General features: G+C 41.5%; 1 protein-coding gene across 2 annotated transcripts in view; it reads right to left on the reverse strand.

The window, feature by feature from the left end:
• Positions 1-4290: 4290 nt before the first annotated feature.
• SLC9A7 (solute carrier family 9 member A7) overlaps positions 4291-24877 on the reverse strand; it is a 61206-nt gene continuing 40619 nt past the window's right edge. Inside the window, exons 11-17 of one of the 2 annotated variants that reach the window (XM_054973109.1) lie at positions 24421-24532; positions 23945-24098; positions 16822-16881; positions 14405-14468; positions 8985-9067; positions 7984-8089; positions 4291-5972 (exon numbers count right to left, since the gene is read on the reverse strand). In XM_054973109.1, coding sequence (XP_054829084.1) covers positions 5730-5972; positions 7984-8089; positions 8985-9067; positions 14405-14468; positions 16822-16881; positions 23945-24098; positions 24421-24532 — 822 coding nt within the window. In that variant the 3' untranslated portion in view covers positions 4291-5729. The remainder of the gene's footprint in view (positions 5973-7983; positions 8090-8984; positions 9068-14404; positions 14469-16821; positions 16882-23944; positions 24099-24420; positions 24533-24877) is intronic. The other variant, XM_054973110.1, reaches the window with a different exon arrangement.

The raw sequence follows: 24877 nt of genomic DNA on the forward strand, positions 1-24877 counted from the left end.
AGAACAAAATGTGATGAAAAATACAAAACTCTCACTGAAAATGGCAACTATGTTGAACCCTTCTCACTCCTGTAACATGCTGTGGAAACTCTGGATGTGAAATGTGCATTTCAGCACCTACACTACATTGCTGGCTATGGATAGGCAAGTCTAAACAAAACATACGTTATTGTGCATTTCCATTACAAAACTTGAAAGGCAGAGGAAAAGAGGACTCTCTATATAGGACACAGTTTTTGCAGCTGCCCCTCTTCAGCCTACAGAACCAATGTGGTATAGTGATTGGGAATGGGAAGACCCAGGTTCAAATCCCTACTCAGAAATGAAGTTCCCTTGATGACCTTCTTTGGGACAGTCATTCACTTTCTGCCTAACCTACCTCTCAAGGTTGTTGTACATGTCCAAGGAAGGTGGTAAAAACCATGTAAACCCTGAGCTCCTTGGAGTAAAGAAGGGATGATTGATATAAGTCAGCTAGAGCAATACTACAATTTTAAAAATTTTTGAGTAAAAATGCACACAGAATCCCCCATGTAGGAAATGTATGAAGAGAACAGGCCTAGTATTAAATTGACTTTTGAACAGATTCTGATAGAAAATAGAATTAATGCAGTTAAGGGTTCACAAAGTGCTCATTATAATTTAGTAGGAAACTCTTCTGTGTCTTATACTGGTCTTTAGCTGAATTTATGCTGTCCGGGGTCTGAGCCCCAGCCCACAGACTTGTCAGGAGGGAACAGTGGGAGGCAACCAGGAAGCAGCAGCCCTGCCGCCCCAGCCAGCAACCAGGTCCAGAACCTGCCTACTCCAGGGGGAAGGGGCAAAAGGCCAGAGCCTCAGAGGGCTGGAGGGAGCAGGGAGAGACCAGCTAGTCCCACCCTCCAGGGGGATGAGAGGGGGCTAAGCAGGCCAGAAGAAAAGGGCCAAGGCATGGAGAATAGGGGCCCAGCAGCAGCCCAAACAGAGCTCTTACCTGGCAGGGAAGAGAAGCAGCCACAGCAGCTCAGAGCCACGCCCCAGCCTCCACCTCAACTTGAAGTCAGCAGCCTGGCTCAGGAGATGCTCACAACCAAGCCCCTCCAGGTGGAGCTGCTGAAGGCATTCTGTGGGAAGAGCTGGGCAGCTAGCCAAGGGGCCACAGCTGGGCCTACCTTTAGTAATCGGCTCAGCCAGAGGCCGGGCAGCCAGCCAACCTAACGCAGCTGTTGCTGATCCAGGCAGCCCAGCCAGCTACCCCAGCTGCAGCAGCTTGAGAGCCCAGGTCAATGCTGGGAGGCCAAGGAGGGGTGTGGCCTGGCAGACAGGACCAGCAAGGAGGGCGGGGTGCAGAGAGAAGGCCCTATAAAAGCTGGCTGGGAAGAGCTCTGGGGTGGTTGGGTGTGAGTAAGGAGGGATGGCGGGGAGCGGAAGCAGAGCCGTGTGAGAGCAAAGGCTAGGAGGAGAGTGGATGAAGGAGGAGGAGGAGGAGATGACAGAGACCAAAGTGGGTGAGTGGCACAGGTTGAGCAGGCCCACGAGTAGACTGAGAGGGAGTCTGGGTGAGGTATACTGCCCCTCCTTCCACAGAGCAGGGTCCTGCAGAATCCCTGGCCCCCCTTTAATGTCAGGAGCAGACTGCCCAGCGGTGGCCGCTGCTAGCCCTGACTTATGCCACCATTACCTATTCAGTGGCTCTTGGTTGGTGTTATGGATCAACACAAAAAGATAGTTTCAAACATGGAGCAAAGTACATATTACAAGATGGAGCACTAATGAGATTGTAAGTAGCAATTCAACTACATACTACTATTTAAGAGTCACATTTTTGTATTTTTGAGTCACTTGTTTTTAAACCCATTTTAAAACACAAATTTATACTTAAGTTATTTTCTTTTTTCTGCTACATATATAGATCAGCTAACATCATTATTTAAATGCAAGTTATTGGGATCAAATTGTAAATTGAAGTTCATCATTATATTAGCCTAAAATCTTACTAGGGGCTTCAGTTTATGCATATTCTTGAATTCTGTAGTCCACGATATTTGTGAAGATGGGTTGATCTCTGGCTATCCTACAGCATGTATCTTAACACAGAAGCTCACAGAGGAAGAAAACTTTTAAATAAGTGGCAACTAATTTTTTTTGCTAGTGTGGCACAAAAGTGAAAAAGGTAGTGATACATATGATGGTACATATGCAGCCATTGTGCAGTTTCTATTTTACTAAGCCAGGAAGAAGCCAGAGGTACAGCTTTGTCTATACCATAGCTAGGTCCACTAAGTTCTAATGCTCCTGCTGGCTGAGGTAGTTGTGTATTAAACCATCCTACTTTATCAAATGGCAGAAGCAGCAAACCAGAGATTGACAGCCTTCAATGTTCTAAAGCACACATCTGGTGCTGGATTGTGCCCATGGTTTGCAATAGTTCCTAACCCAAACAGTGGTTGTTGCAGATATCTCTCACACTTTTTTCCATACACCTGCAGCACCTGAGGTTGTTGCAGATATCTTTCACTTTTTTCCATGCACTTGAGGATAGGTAAATTATAGTATGGTTCAAATGTAACACACCTTTTACTTTTTTCCTATGTGGACAAACCTAAGGAACCCTAAAGCTTGTATGTCTTTTCTTCCTTCCCGCTTACATCAGTATTACTATATTGCATTTATATTCCAACTTTCCTCCATCACAGACTGCAGGGCACAAATTCCAGGAGGTCTTCCATCCAGGCAGGGACCAGACACATATCTGCTTAGCTTCAGCACCACTGCTGCATCATTTCCACTTCTATAGTAATTCAGTTTATGTTCAAGTTGGAACTGCTACTGATGGTATTCCCTCCAGGCCAGGATGCCTAGCCACAAACCAAGGTGAAGGGATAAGTGCCCCTGTCCTAATTCTGGGTGCTGATCACTACCACTCCAGCAATGAGGCAGGTGGGACACACTTTCTTTTTGTTTGGGAAAAGCTCTACGTTTCCCAAAGGCCATGGCTTTCCAATCTCTGGGTTTGTTCTGAGATATACGCAAATCATGAGTTCCAGACTCAGTTTAATTAAAATTGTATTTATTAGCTTAAGGAGTGTTTGCAGAAGCATAAAGCACTCTCATAACCAGCAGCAGACAAATGAAACTGTTGCTACATGAAATCTGCTTACCTAAAACACACAGCATCTCTGCTTGGCATCTCACCCATCTGATAGAATGTGTGCCCTCTCCCATACCTGGTTGGTCTGGCATAGGGACATGCTGAGGTGAATAGAGAAGGGACTTGGTTGAGAAGCCATCCTTTCTAGGACTCAGCAAATCACCCAGCAACTCGAGAGCCAATCAGGGCCAAGCTGTTAGTGTTTCAGCTGTGAAAAAATCTAAAGAGTACTGAGAGCCTCTCTAAGAACAGCCTCCCAAGGTCGAATTACTGGGGAACTCAGACTGCTCTGCAGGCAGTACTAATCAACCCAGCCAGCAAATATCTGAGCTAGGCCAGAATCCCAACAACACTTATACCTCTTAACCGAAGTTCAGCCATTTTTATCCAAAACCCTGGCTTTGGGCAGTAAACTTTCTTAGACAAGCCTCTCAGCTAGGACCAAACCACAGTTTGTGGTTCCAACAAATTATATTATGACATAAAGCATTTAATTATCAAGCAACTTGCAGAGGGAGAAAGAACATGCAGGTCAAATGATTGCCCCAGGCCTGTTCAAGTGATGACAACTGAGCCTTGCCTCTGTGTACACATCAAAAACTCATGTTGTGAAACAATGCCAAGTCTCACCCTCACTGCTGAATGTAACCAAGAGCATTTCTTAGACATTGTCATACCAAAACTTAATGAATTTGGATTTGAAATGGAAGACTGGCAATTACCCAGAGAAAAGCTAGTTTAAATATAGGTACTACTAAGACAATTTTAGATTTGGACCTAATAGGTAATAACATAGGTTTGTTTTGCTTTACTAAAGGTATTTTTTGTCCTGCAAGAACATATGTTCCCTCTGCATATGCCACATGCTTTAATCAGGGTTGTTTTCTCTCGGCTAATCTTTCACCAGTGTTTTTGAGAGCTGCCTGCTGCCTGACTGTGAATATAAATATATAACTAGAGAAGTTTCATCTTTGTAACGGAGGCCATGATCCTTTGTTTGAAAGCTTATTGAAGTTACTGGAACTTGTGTCTGTACAAACACACTTACAGGACTGGGTAGTTTAAGTTCATGGCTATTGTGAAAGAGTAAGCTTCTTGTTGACCCAACTCTCATAAAGGCTGAAATCCTATAAGCATGCAAAAATTACTACAAGAGGAAAGAAGAGAATTAGGAACTTTATTAGAGTGGTTCAGTTTCATTTACGCTTCACAAAACAGACTAAAATAAAATGGCAAGTAAAAGTCTTTTTCATGTTTTCGGGGTGGGGAGGGGGAGTTTATATCTCCCTAAGCATATTTGTCACAATTAAATTACAAGGTAGTCAATTGAAAAAACGCATTCTTTACAGTCAAAACATTACAATATTTTGAAGCCTGCTTTTGGAAACTGAGCTCCTGGGCAGGGAAGTGGAGGAGATCTAATGGCATTACTGAGATCATTCATTTTGTTTGTAAATGAGCATTTCTGTATCCTAATATAAAGTATTCTCTTTTCACATTACAACATGATATTCTATCATTACAGGGGAAAGGCACAGCACCATTTAAAAATATCTCGGTACTAGTGCAACATGCCGCTAACACACCCATATGGTTTCCAGAGAAACATAAGCACTTTGTTTTTGCTCTGATAAAAGCATCATGTAAAGAGAAACATTTGGGTTGGCTCGTCCTCCTTGATTAAAGACAAGAGTTTAAATCCAGAAACATTACAGGAACTTGAACCAGATGTATGAATACTTGTGATTTTGAATATGCAGTTGCATTGCATTCAATACTTTGTCTTCACAGTATTAAACTCCGCTTGTGAAGAGGATGGACACTGTCAACAGTTGTCACCGGGTCACTAGTTATTCCCGCCACCAAAGAACTCTAAGATTTTATCAAGAAAACCTGATGTATTAAGGGCACAAGGCAGGAAATACACATTTTGGACGGCAAATAAATGGACGTTGCTTGTGATGCAACCATAAGTCTCTTACAGAATTGTCAACACATTTTTCAGGTTATGAGAAGAGATAGCACATGCCCTCTGAGATGGACTAATACCAAAAACTACTGGTGAGGAGGACTTTAAAACGATTTCCCCTGAAATGTAATAGAACTTTGTTTCTCAGTGACACATCTCAGAACAGGGTTGTTTATGTTAATACGCTTGCATTGTATGATTGTTGCCTTTTGTTCCTTCCTTTTTCAAGTATAAGTCAATTAAACATTGCACTTTCTGTCCACACCCTCTCCTATGCTTTCCAAGCCAAAAGCTTTTGTTGGCTTGCTATTACATTTAATATTCTGGTATCTCTTGTCAGAGTGCTGCAGCAAAATGAGATGATTATAGCATGCTGCTTTAAATTTCAAGTATGCATTTTTGTGTAAAACGAGAGACTGACCCTATTTTTTTTCACTTGTCTGGTTTAGACAGTGCCAGCATCTTATACGAAGTTAAAAGAGAGAGGGATGAAGGCTGGCAACTTCAAACCTTAATAAACCCCTTGTACAAGAGACATTATTTGAACTTGCTAAGCACCTCCACTGACATTGGAGCTGGCAGCCATCTCGGTTCCTTGGGCATGTTGCTGTCTTTTGACTGGTTAAATCGTCACACCTCCAGTGGAAATACTAGCCGAGTCCCTCTGCTCATCACCTCACGTGCTTCTGTTCCCAAATCATGTTCTAAGGCCTCCTCTGAGCTACTTTTTGTCTTCCTGCCATCAAGGCTAGTAGTAGCAGTGTGAGAGCTAGAGGAACCATTAGCAGTTATCATAGTGTCTCCATAGGTCAACGTGAGGTCATTGTCATTGAGAATAAAATCAGAGTCTTCATCTCTAAGCTGTTCTTGATTCTGAAAGAAAGGTCCAGGGTAGGTTGAGAGAGAACAGCATGCATGTTAATATTATATACCAGTGATGGTTACGGAAAGATAAGTAAAAATGCTCGAGAATGCTAAAGGATTCGAGACAAATCTAAAGAAATTTCCACAGCTTTCATTCAGTGGGATTTAAGCACCTGGTAGGACTGCAGCTAGAACTCACTTCATATTCAACTACTGAGATCAATGTCTTCATATAGATCAAGGACTTCTGTACATTTGTGTGCATGCATAATACCTATTTGGTCCATTTCTACTTCACTTTCACATGGCATTCACATATGTAAGTCTAACAGCTGATAATGCTGCCTGCCTACCTAACCTTGATCCACCATTCAACAACGTACATTCCCATCCATCCATAGGCCTTGAACACTCTCAATTTAAAAATTTTACACTAGTTGGAATGTTCATAATCATACTTTAACAACACGACATTTTAGTCTGGTGAAACCCCTTTAAGCCAATAATTACTGAGGTTTCAAAGACGGCACTGTTCATTTACTTCAGAGATTTTTCTTCTCTCAGGTTGATCTGATTGAAATGGTTCCTGGTGCCCTGCTCTAATATTTTTGAAAATAAAATGAAAGGAGTTTTGTGGTCGACAAAGGGAAAAATAAATTTTTGCACAGTTGTCTTCTAAATTAGATGCTCTAAAATATTCTCAGGCCCAACAGTCCAACTAATTGGTCTGTAAATGTCCTGAATAATCGTTCTTCCCATTTCCAAAGCCAAGCACTCTTACTTGTTCTCCACAGTCCTTTGGGACCGTGCCAGGAATACTTCACAGCGGAAGCAAGAACTCAGCTTCAACGTACATTCTCAGAAGAGCCTCTGCCTTTCATAATTTGTTCAGATTTATCCCAGATCATATAAATTGCGGCCAATAAAATACTTCCTATATATGATTTCTAAATAATCTCATAAACCTGAAAGTTCCTTTTAAAAACATTGACAGCTTAATATGTGTACTTGGGATTGGGTTGCCTGAAGTGGAAAGGGCATGCGAATACTTCAGATGGAGCTTCAGTAATCTGAAACATTCTTTTGAAAGAGGCAGGAAAACAATCCATGTGGATCCCAAGGGACTTGAAATGCTTCCAATAATAACCCTAAACTGGCCTCTTCAATTCCTTACATTCTTAGTCATTCAACTCCTATTTACTCCATTGCCGAAAAAAAAATCAACAATAATGCCCCAGACTAAGGTACACCCCCCCATTTAAATAGTGTATACACTTCACATTCCCATATAATGTTCTTTTGTATGAGTTACTCTCCCTCAGATGAAATTGACACTCAGGCATCAGAAGTTCTCTCAAATTGTTTTTGGTGGAAATTCCTTACTAAACAAAAATCAGGTTGCCATACAACACAGCCTGTGTTTAGCAAAGCACTAGAAGCATCAGTGTAAAATTTCATACATAAAAGTTGATTCTTTGTCTGTGGGAGGGAACATTTGTGGAAAAAATCCTAGCTTGATAATCTAGAAGTTTACATCCATCTTTCTAGTACCCAGTCCATTTTCTTTGTGTGCGTGCATCTGAGTGCATGTTTGTGTGCCACTCTCCCCAGAGATCTTTTAGCTGCTCTGGTAGCCAGCCATTATCTGTGCTCACTCTGGATCCCTCCCTTCTGCTAAACATTCCAGCATGCAAGGACTTGGAGGGGGTTAAGCTCACTTGCCTGTGGTCTTTCCAAGTGCCCAGAAAAAGAGAAAGAAGAGGGACTCCGCAAAAAACAGAACAAAACATCCTCCCATCAGCAGAACTCTTCCTCTTCCAATTACTTTAATACACAAACTTCCTTAACGGTGACCTTGGCAGCCTACTAGCTTCAGTCATTTCAGTGGAGCTGCAGTGATTTACTCTTGGCAGGAGTTGCCAAATGCTCATAGCATGCCATCAACTTACATTACTGAAGTGTAAGAGAAACTTTTTCCTCTTGAGGAAGGGAAAATTTTAGCAGGCAAAGTTGTGCTTACCTCATAAACCTGGGGAGTGGTCAAGCAGCGAGCTATCAATCCACACCAACTTGGAAGAGTTGTTGTTAGCGGGGGGCCACTGTGTGTAAGGATGGGCTTCAGGTAACTTTTAGCATGTCATTAAGGAAAGAACTTTCTAGTTTGATCTGTGTATTAGTTTTTAACAGGGTAGTCTTCCCTTACCGATTTTTTTTTTGGTATTACACATAGATTCTTTCTTGATGGGCTCAGCAAGGCAACAGCAATTGTTTACACAACTTAACAGCCTGACTTGCTGCACCAGCTCATGAAATTCTTCAAACAAGGGATCCTGTCAGCAATGCCACTATAATATCACAAAAAAAACAAGCTGACTGTCAGGCACAGGCATTTTAGAGGTTTAACCTGAAACAGAATCTGAGAAGAGTCAAAGTGACTGATCCAAGTTTAGGCATCATTCAACTTAACAGCAGGATGGGATTTGGCTTTTACTACCTTGCTTAGACATGTGGTTTACTCAAATATAGTAATTTGATTAAACTGTTTGGTTGAGGTTCCTTAAACTTAACATTCAATACCAACACCCTGAGGCAATTAAAGGCTAGTTTAATACAGTGGAGAGGTACATGAACCAGTTAAATATAGGTTGAAATACCTATGAAACTCACTAGATAACCTTGGGAAGTCATTGCCCCTTAACCATGACCTACCTCCCAGTGTTCTTGCAGGGATAACACATATGGTAGCTTCATGTGTGCTACGTTGAGCTACTTGGAGAGAAGATGGGAAGGGAACACAACAACATAGCCTTTCCTGGAAGGCTCACATCAGGCATTAAAGAACTTGACAACTCATGAACTTCATGGTTTCATACTTGTGACCATCCTAGAACATTGCTGCTGCTTAGGTCTTCTGCGATCTATACAAGCACACTTGGGCATTCTTTTTGCAGGACTATATTTCCTGCTTAATATAGACATTTGTCTGCCTTTTTTTAAAAAATAAGAGTTTGAAAAGGATACTTGTGGTCAAAGCTATACCATAGCCTGAAGATCCAAGCACTTTCCTGCTTTGTCCTGTTCTTTCTATCGACATCTGGAACGTCCTGTTGGGATGACATTTGTGTTACACATATACATTCTTTGTTGTGGCCCCCATATTATGGAATGGCCTGCCTAATGAGGTCAGGAAGGCTCCCGCTCTCCTGTCATTTCTCAAACTATGCAAAAACTAAACTAATCAGGAAGGTATTTTTACAAAGATAACAGGGGCTTCATTATAATAGAATGATTCAAGAAGTATAATAATTCCCTTTAATAAAGGGAAAGAGACTGTGGACTATACTACTATGTACAGTATGTACTATCTGTTGCTGTTTGCATTATCTTCTGCAACTTTTGCATTGTTTAATATGCCATGTTGTATGCTTTGTTTCAGCTTTGCTCCAGATTTTTACTTGGTTTTGATTTCCACATCTGCATCCTATAACATTGCTTATTGGATGCCCTGTCCTCTTGATTTACACAGTGCAATCATCAGCCTTGAGTCTCAGTGAGAAAGGTAGATTCTAAGTAACATAAACAAATAAATATAGAAGAAGAGCATTTAAAAAGCTGACCTTATGATTCAGTATGAAAAAGGAATCAAACCAAAAAGTTGGGCCAGTTCTTTTAGGTTTGCTCCGCTGGCTTCACCAAATCAAGCAGCAACACAGCTGAAGCACCTACAAGCATAACCAAGACTGAACCCAAGACAATCTGGAGGGCTGTGCTCGCTGGCTTTTCGGCAACTGTTTCGTGAAACATCTCTGTCAACAACAACCAAAAAAAGATGGTCACCTGGACCACAAGACTGTGTTGACCTCTGACACCCTCAGGCCCTTCCAACTATCCTAGCATGGGGAGCACAGGCTCACCTGCAGGCTTTCCTTTGGAGCCTGCTCTTGTGAAGCTTGTGGGGACTGGAATTGCTTCCTTTCAGTCTTTCCAGCTTACTTCTACCCTGGACATTTGATACTTACACCTGTTGGGAGAATACAACCAAAGGGGTTGTCCCTCAAGAATGGGGTGCATTTCCTCACCTTAGGCCTACTTTTATTATGATCAAATTAAATTAACAGACACAAGCTGATTCTGCACATGTTGAATAATGCACTTCCAATCCTCTTTAGATATCATTTGGAACTGAATTTTTCGAGTGTGAAACAAAAAATCCACTTCCAAATGATAGCTGACCTTCCAAAATCCACTTCCAAACGATAGCTAAAGTGCATTGAAAGTGCACTTTATCCAATGTGTGCGGAATCAGCCACAGATAAGTTTCCATTAAGCGGCCTTGCAACCCTTCCCCCTTGGAAAGAATGGTGAGAGCACCCACTCAGGAGTCAGCTTCTTACACCTCAATGCAGTTAATAACATTCAGCATTTTAAAAAATGCACACACTTCTTTGTTGAATACTATAATTCCTTTGATCAATGGTTTTGAAAGCGTACTCTTTTCAAAAAAAGCTGGGATGTTTCTGAATTTGGTCCATCTTCTTTTAAACTGCAGTTACATCGTAAGCCTCTCATTTTATACAAAAGTAAGATCTCTCACATACTCAAAGACATGGTAATGGATTGAACACACTCTTGATGCTATCCAGAAAAAGTATTACCTTGCCTCTGAAAACTCTCTAAGCTAGTCTATATGCCTGTCTTAGGGGAGGCAATGAGGGGTTTGATAAATGCCAGAGCAGACGAAGCTCCAGTAGTGTTAACTTGTTAAACTATAATCCTTTTAATAGAAGCACTTCAGTTGCTTTTAGTTATGCTGTAAGCCTCTCATTTCATATGAAAGTAATATTTCTCTTATACACACTCAGAGTGACTTGGCCGCCTGCTTTGCTGCTGTTGTTTCATTTTACCTCAGCCTGCCACTCTGTGCTTTAGCAAAAGCCCCCCTGACCAGGCTGGAGGTGTCAAATGATTCTTGAAACTACTGAAGGAAATTAAAACAGACACCTGAGCTCTACACACATACATTACAGAGAATGAAGAGGTGGCTCCATCTACAGAAAGCCACACTTCAGTTCTTAAAATTTGTGGATTTTTAGGATGATGAATGCTGTTTATTTACACAAGCATTAAAAAATGGCAACCAAGGCATAGCTTACTTATAGAAGTAATGGTGGTGATGACAAGTATGCAAACATGGGTTACAAGGGCAAATAAGCAAGGGGGAAATTCAACAGGTATGAAGATCTGAGAAACCCCAGTAATGTTCCACTACAGCAGAAAGCAGAACTGGTGGCTAGTGGCTACATCTGCAAAACTTCCCAGTTGGTGGGACACTCAGGGCCAAGCTACACATGACGAATGACACTTGAACGGCAAGTGTATTTATCCCTGTTCACTTGCCCTCCACTCAGTCCACTTGCCGTTCAAGTGTCATTTGTCACGTGTAGCTTGGCCCTCAGACCCTTTGCAAGCAGTCACATGGAGGCAGCTTTTCTGTGTCATGATACCACATGGCTGGGGATGGGGGCTGTCTGTGAATAATGCAACCACGTGCACCGAGCAGATTATATGAGACCTGCTCACAAACTAGGTACTCCCCCCTGCAGAGAAGATGGGAAAGAACCAGAACCTGGAAGCAGTTTTAAAATGGACACAAGAAAAACTGAAACGTAACCCCAACAAAATGGAGCCGCTATCAGGACTTAAATTGTCACCTGTTCTGAATGGGGTTGCACTTCCCTTTTAAGAACAGGTCCATAGTATGGGTGTATTCTTGGACCCAAGGCCTACTGCTGGATAAGCAAGTGGCAGCCTGTGTCCAAGAGTGCCTTTTACCAGCTTCAACTAGTTAGCCTTTCGAGGGTATAAAATATCTTGCCATTGTGGTGCATGGCTGATTACATCTAGGCTAAATTACTGCAATGCACTCTACATGGGGGTCTCCTTGAAAAGTGTTCTGAAACTTCACTTGGTACAGAATGTTGCAGCTAGGATGTTGACTGGAGTGGGTCATGGGGCCATATCATCCCACCCTTGGGGCCTTTCTACACTGGGTCCCAATCTGTCTCCAGCTACAATTCAAGATGCTGAACTTTAAAGTCCTATATGGCTTGGTACAAGCATACTTGAATCTGTATAAATCTTGGAAATAAATAAATAAGGCACGCGTGGAAGGCATTCGTGGAAGAAGACTCCACAAAGTTGTATTAGGAAGTTCCCACATGGCTGCAACCATGTATAACTGGCACCTCAGAGGAAACTGCAAGGGAATGGTAAGCTAGTGCTCTTTTAAACCAATTAGATAGAAGAAGTCACTTATTAAGCACAACAATCTCAACGTGTTCTTCAGCATTTTGTTTGACTATCAGGAAGTCTTCGTGCTCCAGAAACAGAATTTGTATTAACATGTTAGCAACTCCTCCTAGAACAATTTTTTTTAAGTAAAACTTTTAAAACGTATTTATTACTCTGATGAATGGTCAGTTGCTCAAAATGCACAAGGATAATTGTTTTGCTTAATACAACTGCTTCCTAATAACACTGGAGTCATGTTTTGCCCATTTGGTATTGTGGTGCCACTTTCTTTGTGTGACATTTAAAGCTGCAGAAGGAGAGAGAGCTGATGAAGACACTGTCCTGATTTGTTAAGGTTTTTCTTTAAACCCAAGACACTTCTCTGTACGAGTAGATGGTTCTGACTAGAGGTGTGAGAGCTGGGTTTGGCAACTGGGTTAAAAGACAAATTTATGTCAAATTGTCTTAATTCATTAAGCCAGATCACATGCCTGAATCCCAGATCAGATCTGGGCACCCATACTCACTGGGCCAGATGATCCAACTGTAGGTGGCCACGGTAGCTGCCAGAGAGCAGTGGTGCAAATGGAGCCAAGCTCTGTGCCACTGCAGGAGGGTGGCATGAGGCTAGTGGGGTGAGGGAGGAGGCAGCAGGCAGAGTGCATTCCCATCTCATTCTGGCCCTGCCCTCTGCCCAAGCTCCAAAAGAGCTTCTTCAAGCTGTCACCACCGGCCACTTTTTAAATGCTGTGGCTCAGTAACGCAACCCCCTCCCCCCCCCGGCTTCAGTAAAGAGATTCTCTGGTTTGACATTGGGATTTCTGGTTAGACAATAAACTTGCAAGGGAGTAATGTCAAACCAGAGAATCCCAAGGGGGGGGGGAGAGATGTGAAATTTAAAAGCCTTGGAAATGTTTCCTCCATAGGAAATAATGTAGTGGCCTAGGGCACCTTGTTCGGGGTCCACAGAATTGGACCATGTGGTCAAACCTTCCTGAAATGTGGGGGTTCTTTATATACAATCAGGAGTAGGTTCTTTGCAAATTTGGTGAGACTGCTTAAAATGCCCCCCCCCCCAGCCTCCTGGACATTTTTCCCCATAGGGAATAATGGCCAGTTAAATCTAGGATTTTCTAATCCGATCAGAGAATCTGAACTGGATTTCAGGGATCTTTTTTTTTTAATTCCTGAAAACCAGACCTGGCTTACCCTGTGCGAGAGAGAGTGCTCTTGTGTTATCAACTAATTCCTTATATAGTTGAACTGAAATGCAAACTGTATTCAAGATAACAGCCATGCTATTTACACAGTCACTCTGAGGGTAGACAAAGTCAGATGCAGTAATTTTTGAGCAGTATCTGATGGTTCTGCTAGAAGACATGAGGAGATAATGGGATTAGAGCCAGCAATGACTGTGCAGAATGAAAAATATACTTTGTGCAGTTCCATTTGTCCAAGAATTAGTGCAATGGCTATAGCAACATGTCACACTTTAATATACTTTTTAACAAAATAACAATACACATATGGAATGTTTTGCAACGGAATGGTTTTGAAAGTGTATCAGAAGAAATATCTCATACTATATCTAGAGCATGCAGAAAAAATAGTGAAGATACAATCTTTTCACTTCATGTAGACACTGAGGTGTAAATTTGGTATTTCTGCTTGCACAGGGGCTATCGCACACACAGAAGTCTTCCGTGGGATCCTACCTAATGACCATTATTTGCCTGTCTAAGACACAGTTTGTCTCGTACATCTGGGACACAACTATAGTTTGGCTTACTGTTATATACAGCCTATTTGCCTCTCTTGTTTAAAAGCCTAGCACTGGAGTAGCCAGCAAAAATCACCCCAAAAGCTTCTCTGTCTTAGCTTTTTCTTCTTCTATGGAAAGAAATTCATTCTACCCATTCAGCAGCCAAAAAAAAAAAGAGGTTGTAACGAGTTTAGATGTCGGAAAACTGCATTACCTTACAACATCAACACTACATTTCATGCAATCGAAGAAGAAAAATAAGAGGCGATAAGCATTTTATAGAATCCTCTGTGCAGCTGGCACCAAATGATTTTAACACTTAAAAATGTTAATTTGTCAAAGTGGCAGTTTCAGTATCATTGACATGTCTTGGAAGTTAATTACTCACTCCTTGTAAGACTTGAAAGCTGTCATTACTGGGTGGTGGGTCTTCATCTGGGTCAACTCCAACTCTACACAAATATCCAAGGTTGGGCAGGGGGAGGAAAGAAAGTAAGCCATGTGGTTAGCTGAACTTCAAATGCCCTTAAACTGGTCTTCACGCCCTTGTAAAAAGGTGGCTGGACACAGTTGTGTCTGGTTATTCAGTTCTTTCAGAGAAGTATCTCACTTGGTATAGCCAAATGCAAACACCTTTGTACTGCAGTTTGGGCAGACTATTTTTAATAGCATGCTTATGTTTCAAGGCTGAATGTTACAAGCTTATTTGGCTAGATTTTGCTTTTAAAAATCATGGATATAGTCCCAGTTCACGGAGCTGCTGTTTACACATTATTTTACAGAGTCGTGTAATTGTTTAGAACCCCAGAAAATTTATTTGTTTTCATTATGGTAACTCATAATTAACAACACACTAGAAAAGGTATCGTAAGTAAACAGGTATAATAGTTTAACTGTATGGGTAGGTATGAGTTCATAACACTGTCCAGGCAAGTAGTAGGAGACAAGTTTGGTACTTAGAATTCAAAGACCATTCCTTAATTAAGTTTCACAAGTCACTCTCAGAAATTAGCAGGAAGTTAATAGGAAGACAATTCTACAACTGCAGAGACTGGACCAGTTTGATACTAGCTTATCTCTAACAGTTTTGGAGGCTCAAATACGTAGGATGAAGGCAGGTATAGAGCAGCAGCACAGTCAAGATCCTGGCATACCAAAAGCCACAATGAGAGCAATTTAACCACTGAAGATTGCTGAATAGGATGTTCAGAACATATGAGAGAACACATTTTGAAATAAAAGAGGAAGTAGTTATTAGCAGCAGCAGCAGCAATCAGTGACACAGAAAAACCCAGAAAACCAATCCAAACGTACAGCAGACATGGTGCCCATTTCCTGTTAGGTATATATATTTTCCACGCACAGAAAAATTAACTGGACAGCAGAAACATAGGTACAGTTCCCAACTCTTTCAACTAAAAGGGCTTCAGAGGACTGCAAAACAAAGGAGTATGGCTTGAAAGTATTGGAGAAATTGATGGTCCTGGACAAATCCCTTGAGCTGCCTCAATGTTCCCAATAAAGAAAATGGGAAAAAGAGAGTAGTAGTAGTAAAGGTATAAGATAACTATGGAAACACATACATGTTAATTCTTTCCTGAGTATCCAATAGATTAGAACAGCAATCTTAAACTAGCCTACTCAGAAAGAATCCTCCTCAGGTCTATTCAATGGATCTTATTCTCAGGAAAGTTTTTTTAGGATTATAATCCAGAGATTCTCTTTCTTCTTGCAATCATCCCAAAAGAGAAAAAAGCACTCGTTTTGATTTTTTCAAATGTTTTTTCCCCATCTGCCATATTTTTTTTGTTACTTGAAAAGCTGTATTTTTTTACTTATCTTCACATACTTCTCTGTATTGTCATTAATATCCTTCTCTTGCTTTACAAGATAGAGGCCTTCAGAGGCAAACAGCTACAGAGTTTAAACATCTCTCCAACCAACCTTTCATAAAGTTAACTTAAGGTCTGCACTATAATATAGGCACTTGTTTACTGGATAAGATTAAAAACCTACCACAGTACTGGAAAAAAATCCCTTCCAAAAGTCCTGTCAGTGCCCCATATATTGTAGTTGGTATCCTTAGGCCATATTCCAACAAAACTGACCTTATTCAGAGTAAGCCAATGAATGATCTCACTTCATATTGACATGTACTCCAACACCCTCCTCCTTACCTCCTAATGCAAAATAAAGATATTTATCTTTGCTTGGATGTTCCAAAGGCAATTATGACATCTGTTATAAGTCAATCTAGTTTGCATAAATCGCAACTGAAAAGAGGAGAATTCATACTCAGAGTTACAGTGCAATCCTAGGCAGAGTTACGTCAGTATAAGCCCACTAAAATCAATTAGTTTAGACCAGACAAATAAAATTTCCAGAAATCTTGAAGCCGGGGTGGGGAAATATTAGCCATTTACTTTGATGATATCTTTTCTGTGCCACAATGATGTTTGAAATTCACAGAGCTCTACAAGGGTAGCCTAGCGAAAGGTCAATTCTCAAAAGAACAAGTACTGCTTTAGTCATAACATGAGGTAAATTGACATCTGAAAGGGAACACAAGGCTTGAGAAAATTTGCACTCATAAGGTTCTACACTCCTTTACTAGGTAACACACCCTGGAGAATGGACATCTGCCTCCATTCAGCCCACATGAAGTTTGCATAAAATCAGGAGAGCTGTAAAGTCTTTTACAGTGCTGAGAGAAAGGCATGCAGCAGATAGACAGACTTCAGGTAAGAAAGATGAAGAAAGTCAAGCGCCAGGCAAAGTTAATTACCAATGGAGCTATATGGTCACCTGAAGTACAGCCAGCGGCTTTCATTCATCTCTTCCACGGATGGAACATGGTCACCAACTCTAGTGCAGTATAAGAATGGAATGTAAATAACATTGGGGGGAAATGGTTAAGATCCTTTGGTGACCCCCACCCCTTCCCCCAGCTCACACAATGAGGCAGCAGATCCAAAAAAAGCAGGGGTGAGGCTGAATTAAAATCAAACATCACAGAAAATAAGAAGGGAATCTAAAGTCTTATAGTTGCAGTTTTATTGTAGTTATTGTTAACATTTTGCTTGCCTTGGCTTTCAGTTGTCCTGGAAGAAAGACAAGCTTATAAATATTTTAAATAAAATAAACAGCAGCTCCCCCCCACCCCACTCACACACTTTACTCATTTCTGTTCCCTTCCCCTTCTCCTGACTCTCCTTCTGAGCTGCTTCTCTTGTCTCTTCAGAATACATACATGGTTTCCCTTTCTTAGCCCCAACCCCAGTTTCTCTTACCCCTCCTTTTTCATCAACTCATTTTCTTAAACATGTTTTTGTTTGTCTTCTCCACATGTTTGCTCCATCAACTACCCTTTCCTCAAGCGCATCTTTCCCCAGTCCAGTGCTTACTCTGCCTCCTTTGTCCAGCAACCTGAACTTCAGACTCCTTGGTCCTATAACTACTCAGTCAGACTATGTAGTGTGCATTTTAATCTCACCCTTCCTCAGAGGACCATCTGTGATATCACCATAACTTAGTGTTAAAAAATGGGATAAGCTCTATTGGGTGAAGTAATTTTGGCTCTGAAGAAGTAAGCTATGACTCACGAAAGCTCATACCCTACCACAAATTTTTGTGAGTCTTATAGGTGCTACTGGACTCTTGCTATTTTTGGCAATAACTGTTGGGATGGTAATTTTGAAACAGACACTTTTCTGGGGAAGGAAATGCAACTAGATGAGTTTGCTGCTGGGGGGAGGCAAAGGAGGTAAAAAACTGCTTCCAGTCACTCATTTTATTGGCTGACGCTGCTGACCTAACTCATTACTGATAATCCAGAGCACAAAGATAGGATGGTTACTGTCCAAGAGACAAAAGCACAAATGTTTTGAAATTACCAAATTCAACAACGGTGGGTGAATCATTCTCTCTATGCAAATCTTAAATGTTTAAAAAATACAGTTTTTGAAACTCATTCAGTTGCTGGCTTTCACAAGCAAGAGCGTTTAGGCTGTCTTAAAACACACATTCATAGTCAAATCCACACTCATTAGATCTCCTGTTTCTAAAGAACAGTAAACCATTATTTCAGTTGCAGTCTTGTTTCCTTCCTCTGCTAGAGCTACCAGTGGAAAATAGCTTAAGTCGGCTACTTTTCGCAGAAGAAAGCTGCAAGTTATTTTTTTTTTTTATTTCCTGACTCTCAAGATCTCTCTCTCTTTAAGGACAGCTACGTGCTGCAGGCAAAATGCAATATTGTCTAGATGAAGGAAAACTGGGTTTTGAACACTCTTATTAGTGCATTGTTTAAATGCAGCTGGACTTTCCAAAGGGAATAGAGAATGAAGGTTATTTGCTAGTCAATTGAATAAAGTAATTAATAGCAAGTAGCCAAGCCGACACAATTGTATTATTTAGGCCAAAAATGACAAGTATAGTTCAACTGTTGAACAGGTTATTGCATCAAGTCTTTCCTAGCAAGTTTGGCTGTTTCCACTCCCTGTGGCTTTCATTAGCACTGTGAATGCAGAGATGTCTTGGCAACAGAACTTCCACATGTAGAATTTTCCATGCACTTCCCTCTGTATTTTCCTCCAATTTCTCCCTTCCACCCATGCTCAGCAGCCACTCTGCAACAGCTCTTGGGGGCATGAGAGTCACGGCTGCACAGCAACCTGCCATCCCTTTTTTCTGTCCTCCATATAGGTCTCTGTCAGCACAGTAGCAGCTTTCAGTTTTAATCCAAAAATGGTAATATTGTTCTAGCACTATAGCAATTACTAGTTTGTTGAAAAGCCCTCACGTGAAGCTGGGGGGGCGGGGCAGGGTAGAAATGCTGGGAAGATGGTGCCAATGTGTGTGAGACCGTTGCAGGACAGGAAAATCCACACCATTCCTTCCAGGAGACATGCTAACACCCTTGGATTGTGTTTTTTCCAAAAATATCAGAGTAAAGCAGGTGTGGGAAAAGAACCTATTGAAGATAGGAAACACCTGGAAACAGGACAATTACAGCACTGACATTGTATGAAAGCTCCTCCACAAAATGCTCCAGTTTGGAAGCTAAGGCAGGAAAAAAACCCACCTCTGTTATGGAAGCAGCCCTGGTTAAAGAACTCTCTCACAGTTCCTCTTGGAAGCCTCATTGGTAATCTCAGTATCTCCCACGCTTGCTCTGTCAAACAGCACCACATATTGTACCACACTATAGATTTCAGACTACAATTCCAGTGATTTATGATCACAGTTCATTGTCAGATATGTCTTCTGCTCTGTGACAGTCATGAGAGGAACCGATTCTCAGTCCTCCGGTAGCATCCAGTACTCAGGAAACAGATATGGGAGAGTTCTAGCTGTGTATCTGATATGGCAGCAGTATCTCATCAAATAACCAACTCTTTTTTCCCCATGAATTCACGTAGCCCACAACTGCCATCTCCTGGATGCAACATTTCGTGCAGCTCAATCTGCTACTGTTCTCAAGACAATTGACTACACTGGGGTTAGCACAGAACTGTTCAGAAATTATTAAGGGAAAGGATTTACACCAAACTATATCCAGAGTTCCTGAAGGCTTGTACCAAACAGATTGACTTGCCTGGAAGAACTTTTGGAACCGATTCCAGACAGGATATACTTATTTTCAAGCTTGACACTGGTGGTTCACCTCATCATCATAGGATCTTATAAAGTCTTCCCTGGCCCTTGCGTCTAAAGTCGTAACATCAGCTCAGGTTAGCTCTTCCTTCCTACTAGCCATGATCAAACTCTGCCCCCCCCCTCCACTGGAAGAGGGGAGCGTAGTACAGCCTAATATTATGTTTCCTAATCAATATGGTGCTCTGACCTGGACAACCCTGGCCCGTCTGATCTTGCTAGTTCTTGGAAGCTAAGCAGAGTAAACCTTTGTTAGTAAGTAGAAGGGAGATATCCAAGGAAGATCAGGGTTGCTATGCAGAGGCAGACAATGACAAACCACCTGTTAGTCTCTTGCCTTGAAAACCCCAGCAGGGGTCACCATAAGTCAGCTATGAATTGAGACTCTCGCCTTGAAAAACCCAGCAGAGGTTATCGTAAGTCAGCTATGAACTGACAGCACTTTCCACCACCAACCACCAGCATTATAGTAGCATAATACAACAATAAATGGCAGCAATCCAGGCCCACCAAGCATGCTCAAAGAATGGCTCACATTTCATTTGTCTACACAATAAGAATGGATACACAAAGAGTAGCAATAGCAAAGTTAGTCTTGCTTGTCCTTTTCTCTTGTAAGAAACCAAGAAAAATGAGAAGAGCATCTGATTTTTTTAATACTTGTCCACAATTTTCCAAGGAGTTTTATTTCACTGTCAGGAGGGAAAGACACTGAGAAGACCCTGCTAGCTTGCTATCAACAGAGTACTATCTGAGCTGACTTTGTTTTTTCTGCTTCTTGCAGGTACTTAAGCATGGGCATGCATAGCTCGAGGTACAAGGGCCTCTTGGTCTATGGCTCGAAGACTAGGGCCTATGGCATCCAGCCTAGTGATTAAGGCTCTCTCCTGGATGTGTGTTTTGCTCACACATGAAGCTGACTTAAAGAGAGTCAGACCACTGGTCTATCAAGGTCAATAATGCATATTTTGAACGGCAGCAGCCCTCCAGGGTCTCAGGCATCACCCATTACCAGGTGATGCCTGAGACTGAACTTGGAGCCTTCTGTATTCCAAGCAGATGCTCTACCACCAAGCCACAGCCCCTCTCTTTTAAGTTATATTATTTTACTCTTTAAATTATACTTAAATTAGTTGTTCTGAATATTTCTATACGCCACCTTGGGTCTCCCTAGAGAGTAAAGTAATGGAGAAATGCCAAAATAAATAAAAATGGTCGGCTAGCACCAAGTAGATGCTTGAATACCACTTCAGGCAATGGCAGTAAGCAGGCCATAAAAGGCAAGTAAAGAACCAATTCTACTACTTGAAAATACTTCATTGGCAAAAATCAGAGAACTGAACATTTCTCCATCATTTTTACTATGAAAAATCACTTTAGAAGAGAAGATATGAAACCTATTTCCTCTTCCCATCAATAGGCATTCATTAACGTTAAGAGAGAGACTTATGCAACATGGATATAATAAAACTCTATACTACGGTAGGAAATGCCTTTAAGCCAAAACACCTTGCCATTTGCCACATTTAGTACAGAAGGGAAGTACAACAGAAAAAAAGAATAATTTTTTAAAAAAATGTCTGTAAAAATACAAGAGGGAAGCTGTCATTTTACCTCGATGAAAGATCATTTCCTAACCAGTATAAGATATTCTTTGTACATTTGGAAGCTGCAACATCGTGGCCAGGAGACTTGCATTACAGAAAAGATACCCAGATGGTGCAAAAACAAATGGGGAAATATATGCCTGTGTTGTACAAAACAAGGGGAAAAGATCTCCTTGAAGGCAGCTAATAGCTCCTCATTGTATTTAATATATCTTTATCCACCACTCAAAGGCTAGCAGTAACACAAATACTCTGAACGTTGTATAAGCAATAATCCACACCACTAGCATCCCCCTAGAAGAAAAAAAAATCCCAAAATTAAATCATACGGGATGGGAGAGAGAAAGGTCAAGCCTCTTTATTGCTCCTACTGGATTTATCTGCAACATTTGATGCAGTGGAACATGCCATCTTGTTGAAGTTCTGGGAGACAGAAGTTGGTATTAGGGGATGTGTGTTAAACCGGTTCAAATCATTCCTCACGGATCAGCCTTAAAGGGTTGCCACTGGAGACCAGTTATCAATGTGCGACCTATCCTATGGAGTTCCACAAGGCACAATCCCATCCCCCATGCTTTCCAATCTCTATGTAAAGCCCTCAGGACAAATCATTTGTAGTTTTGCAGTTGGTTGCCCAATATGTTGACGATATTCAGCTCTATATCTCTTTATCCAAACCTCCTAGTGATGCAGTAGAGGACCTGAATCACTGCTTGAACCCTTTTCAGTCTGGATTCAGGCCAGGCTAAGGGACAGAGATGGCTCTGGTGGCTTTACTCGATGATCTCTGCCTGAATGCAGACAAAAGCAATGTTTCTTTGTTGCTTCAATCTATCTGCAGCCTTCAATACAGTAAACCATGCTACCTTACTGAAGCATTTGGAAACAGAAGTGAGTATCAAGGGATGTACCCTAGACTGGCTTAAGTCATTCATTATGGAACAGACTCAAAAGTTTCCAGAGTGGGAATTACCTTATGGAGTTCCACAGGGTGCAATCTTATCTCCCATGTTATTCAACCTGTATATAAAGCCTTTAGGAGAACTCATTCATAGCTATGGAATTGGATACCATCAATATACAGATGACATCCAGCTCTACATCTCACTACACAAATCACTGCAGGATGCAGTAGAGATCTTGGGTCGCTGCCTAACAGCTGTGGTCAAATGACTGAAAACAAACAAACTGAAACTGAACCCAGATAAGATGGAAGTGGTGCTCATTGAGAAGGCTGAAATCTTGAAGGACATCGTACTCGCTACTTTTGATCCAGTGCTAGAAAAGCAAATTAAGACAGCTGCAAAAAATGATTCTACAACCTCAGTCTTGCCTGGAAGATAGCCCCCTACCTTGACGTGGCTCACCTGGCCATGTGGATCCATGCCATGGTAACATCAAGACTGTGCATAGGTCTCCCCTCTAAGAGCTAAACTACGTGAGACAAATTACATGAGAACACTCAAGTGAAGGGGGAGACAATCTTAGCCGGGAAGCGTAGTTTGAATTTCACTTCTCTCTACAGAGCCGGCTAGATCGCTTGTCAGAGGGTTTGTTAATAATTGACAGAGCCTTCCCAGAGGCAAAGAGGAAACTAACAAATCCTCTGAACAGCAATCTTTGCCAGCTCTGTAGAGAGAGGTGAAATTCAAACTACATTTCCTGGCTAACATTGCGTCTCCCTTCACTTGGGCATCCTCGTGTAATTCGTCTCGTATGATTTAGCTCTCAGTTAACTTGGAGCCTCCAGTTGGTACAGAATACTGCAGCTCAATTATTATCAGGAGCTAGGAGGAACATGAATATTAATACCATGATGTAGTCACTCCACTGGCTACCTATCACTTACCAGGCTCAATTCACAGTATTGGCTATCACATACAAAGTTTTCCATGGCCGTAGTCTGGCATATCTATGGGACCACCTCTCTCCCTATGTTCTGTCACAGCAGCTTTGCTAATCTGAACAGGGTATTCTACAAGTGCCACCTTGCACACGGGCAAAATCAACTGCTGCCTGTACACGTGCATTCTCTGTGGTTGCCCCCACCTTATGAAATGGCTTGCCTGAGGAGGTCAGGAAAGCTCCCACTCTCCTGGCTTTCTGCAAGCTATGCAAAACTGAATTATTCAAGAGGGCTTTTTACTCAAATGGGAGGACTGCAAGTTAAGGAAGTGGTCTCAAAGAGATGCACAAGTTAAGGGATCGCGACTACAGACTTTTCTTCTATGTACTGTCTTTTGCTGCAAGTATGATCTTACTGGATAATTTATGTTTAATATGTCAGTGTTAGTATTGCTTATGCTCTGTTTTAGCATTTCTTCAACTCCGTATTAGAATCTTTGCAAATTTTCATTTATATATCCTATCACATTGTTCATTGAAATGCCTTTGAAACTGACTGTACTGACTCACACTATGTAATCTGCCTTGAGTCTCAGTGAGAAACACAAACTACAAATAACATAATAAATAAATATTCAATTATAGGGAAGTACTATGAGAAGAGTCTGGTAGTCAAGTATTCTCTCTCTCACTCCAACACACACACCCCTTTAAAGCTGCCCAGAGTAACAAAAAGCAAAAGCATTTAACATCTCAAACATAAACACCGAAACATAACACAGCAAGAGAGTTTAGGGCTTTTGATTAACACTCAGAATATGTACCTTATGTTTAGCCATGAAAGCATGGGTGTGGTGCCTCCACCAATTATCCAAACAGTAAAGAAAACAATTAGAAGGGTTGTGGAGAACATCATCTGATGAGAGTAAGTTGCCGTGTCTCGGATGGCTAGAGCAAATGCCATGGCTCCTCTAAGACCTGCAGACAGTAAATAGAGGGGAACATAAGCTTCCCGATACCAGGGATATTTTATGCAATATCTCTTCTTTATTGTAATTGAGGTGTTAGGACAGATACTTAGTGGGCTACAATGGCAGCTGATCCGCCCACGTGCCATGCGGGCTTAGCGTCAGCTTTGGATACCATTTCTCAGATTCTAGTGAAAGGGGCATGTTACCACATGCCTAAAAACAGAAGCTATGGGTAGGACAAGGCCAATCTTTTTCATCCCACAAAAATGCAATCTTGAACCAATACTTGGCATGTAAGAAAGATTACCGACTTCATCTTATTGCTTTACCTGAAAACATCATCATGTGTTGAAAATTCCAGCTGATCTTGTGCCTTCTGCCCAAATTCAAGAAGAAAGACAGCGGGTAGATGTGTGCAGCTCTCCCAAGGAAAACTGCTATCTAACCACACCTTTTGGTTAAGGATCCATTAGTATGACACAAGTCTTGGGGTGTTTCTTTCAATTTAAAGGCTTATGTCATAAAGATATGCTGCTTAGTATTGAAGGGTTTTTTTAGGAGGTAGTAAGACAGTCAAGCAAAGTTGTCCCCCAAGACTGCATGTCTATGCTGGGAGAAATTCTGCCTGCTATGATCTGCCAGCCATTCTGCTGCTTAAAGAGGCATCAAGCCTTCCTCGGGGGAAAAAGGAAGGAGTCTTTATAATCCAGGCAGGTCCCAAACTTGCTGAATGTTGATATTTGCATGTGAACATTGACAATCCCTGATGAATTTAAGAAATGTTGA

The sequence above is a fragment of the Eublepharis macularius genome, chromosome 3 (genome assembly GCF_028583425.1).
Source record: "Eublepharis macularius isolate TG4126 chromosome 3, MPM_Emac_v1.0, whole genome shotgun sequence".
Classification (NCBI taxonomy): domain Eukaryota; kingdom Metazoa; phylum Chordata; class Lepidosauria; order Squamata; family Eublepharidae; genus Eublepharis; species Eublepharis macularius.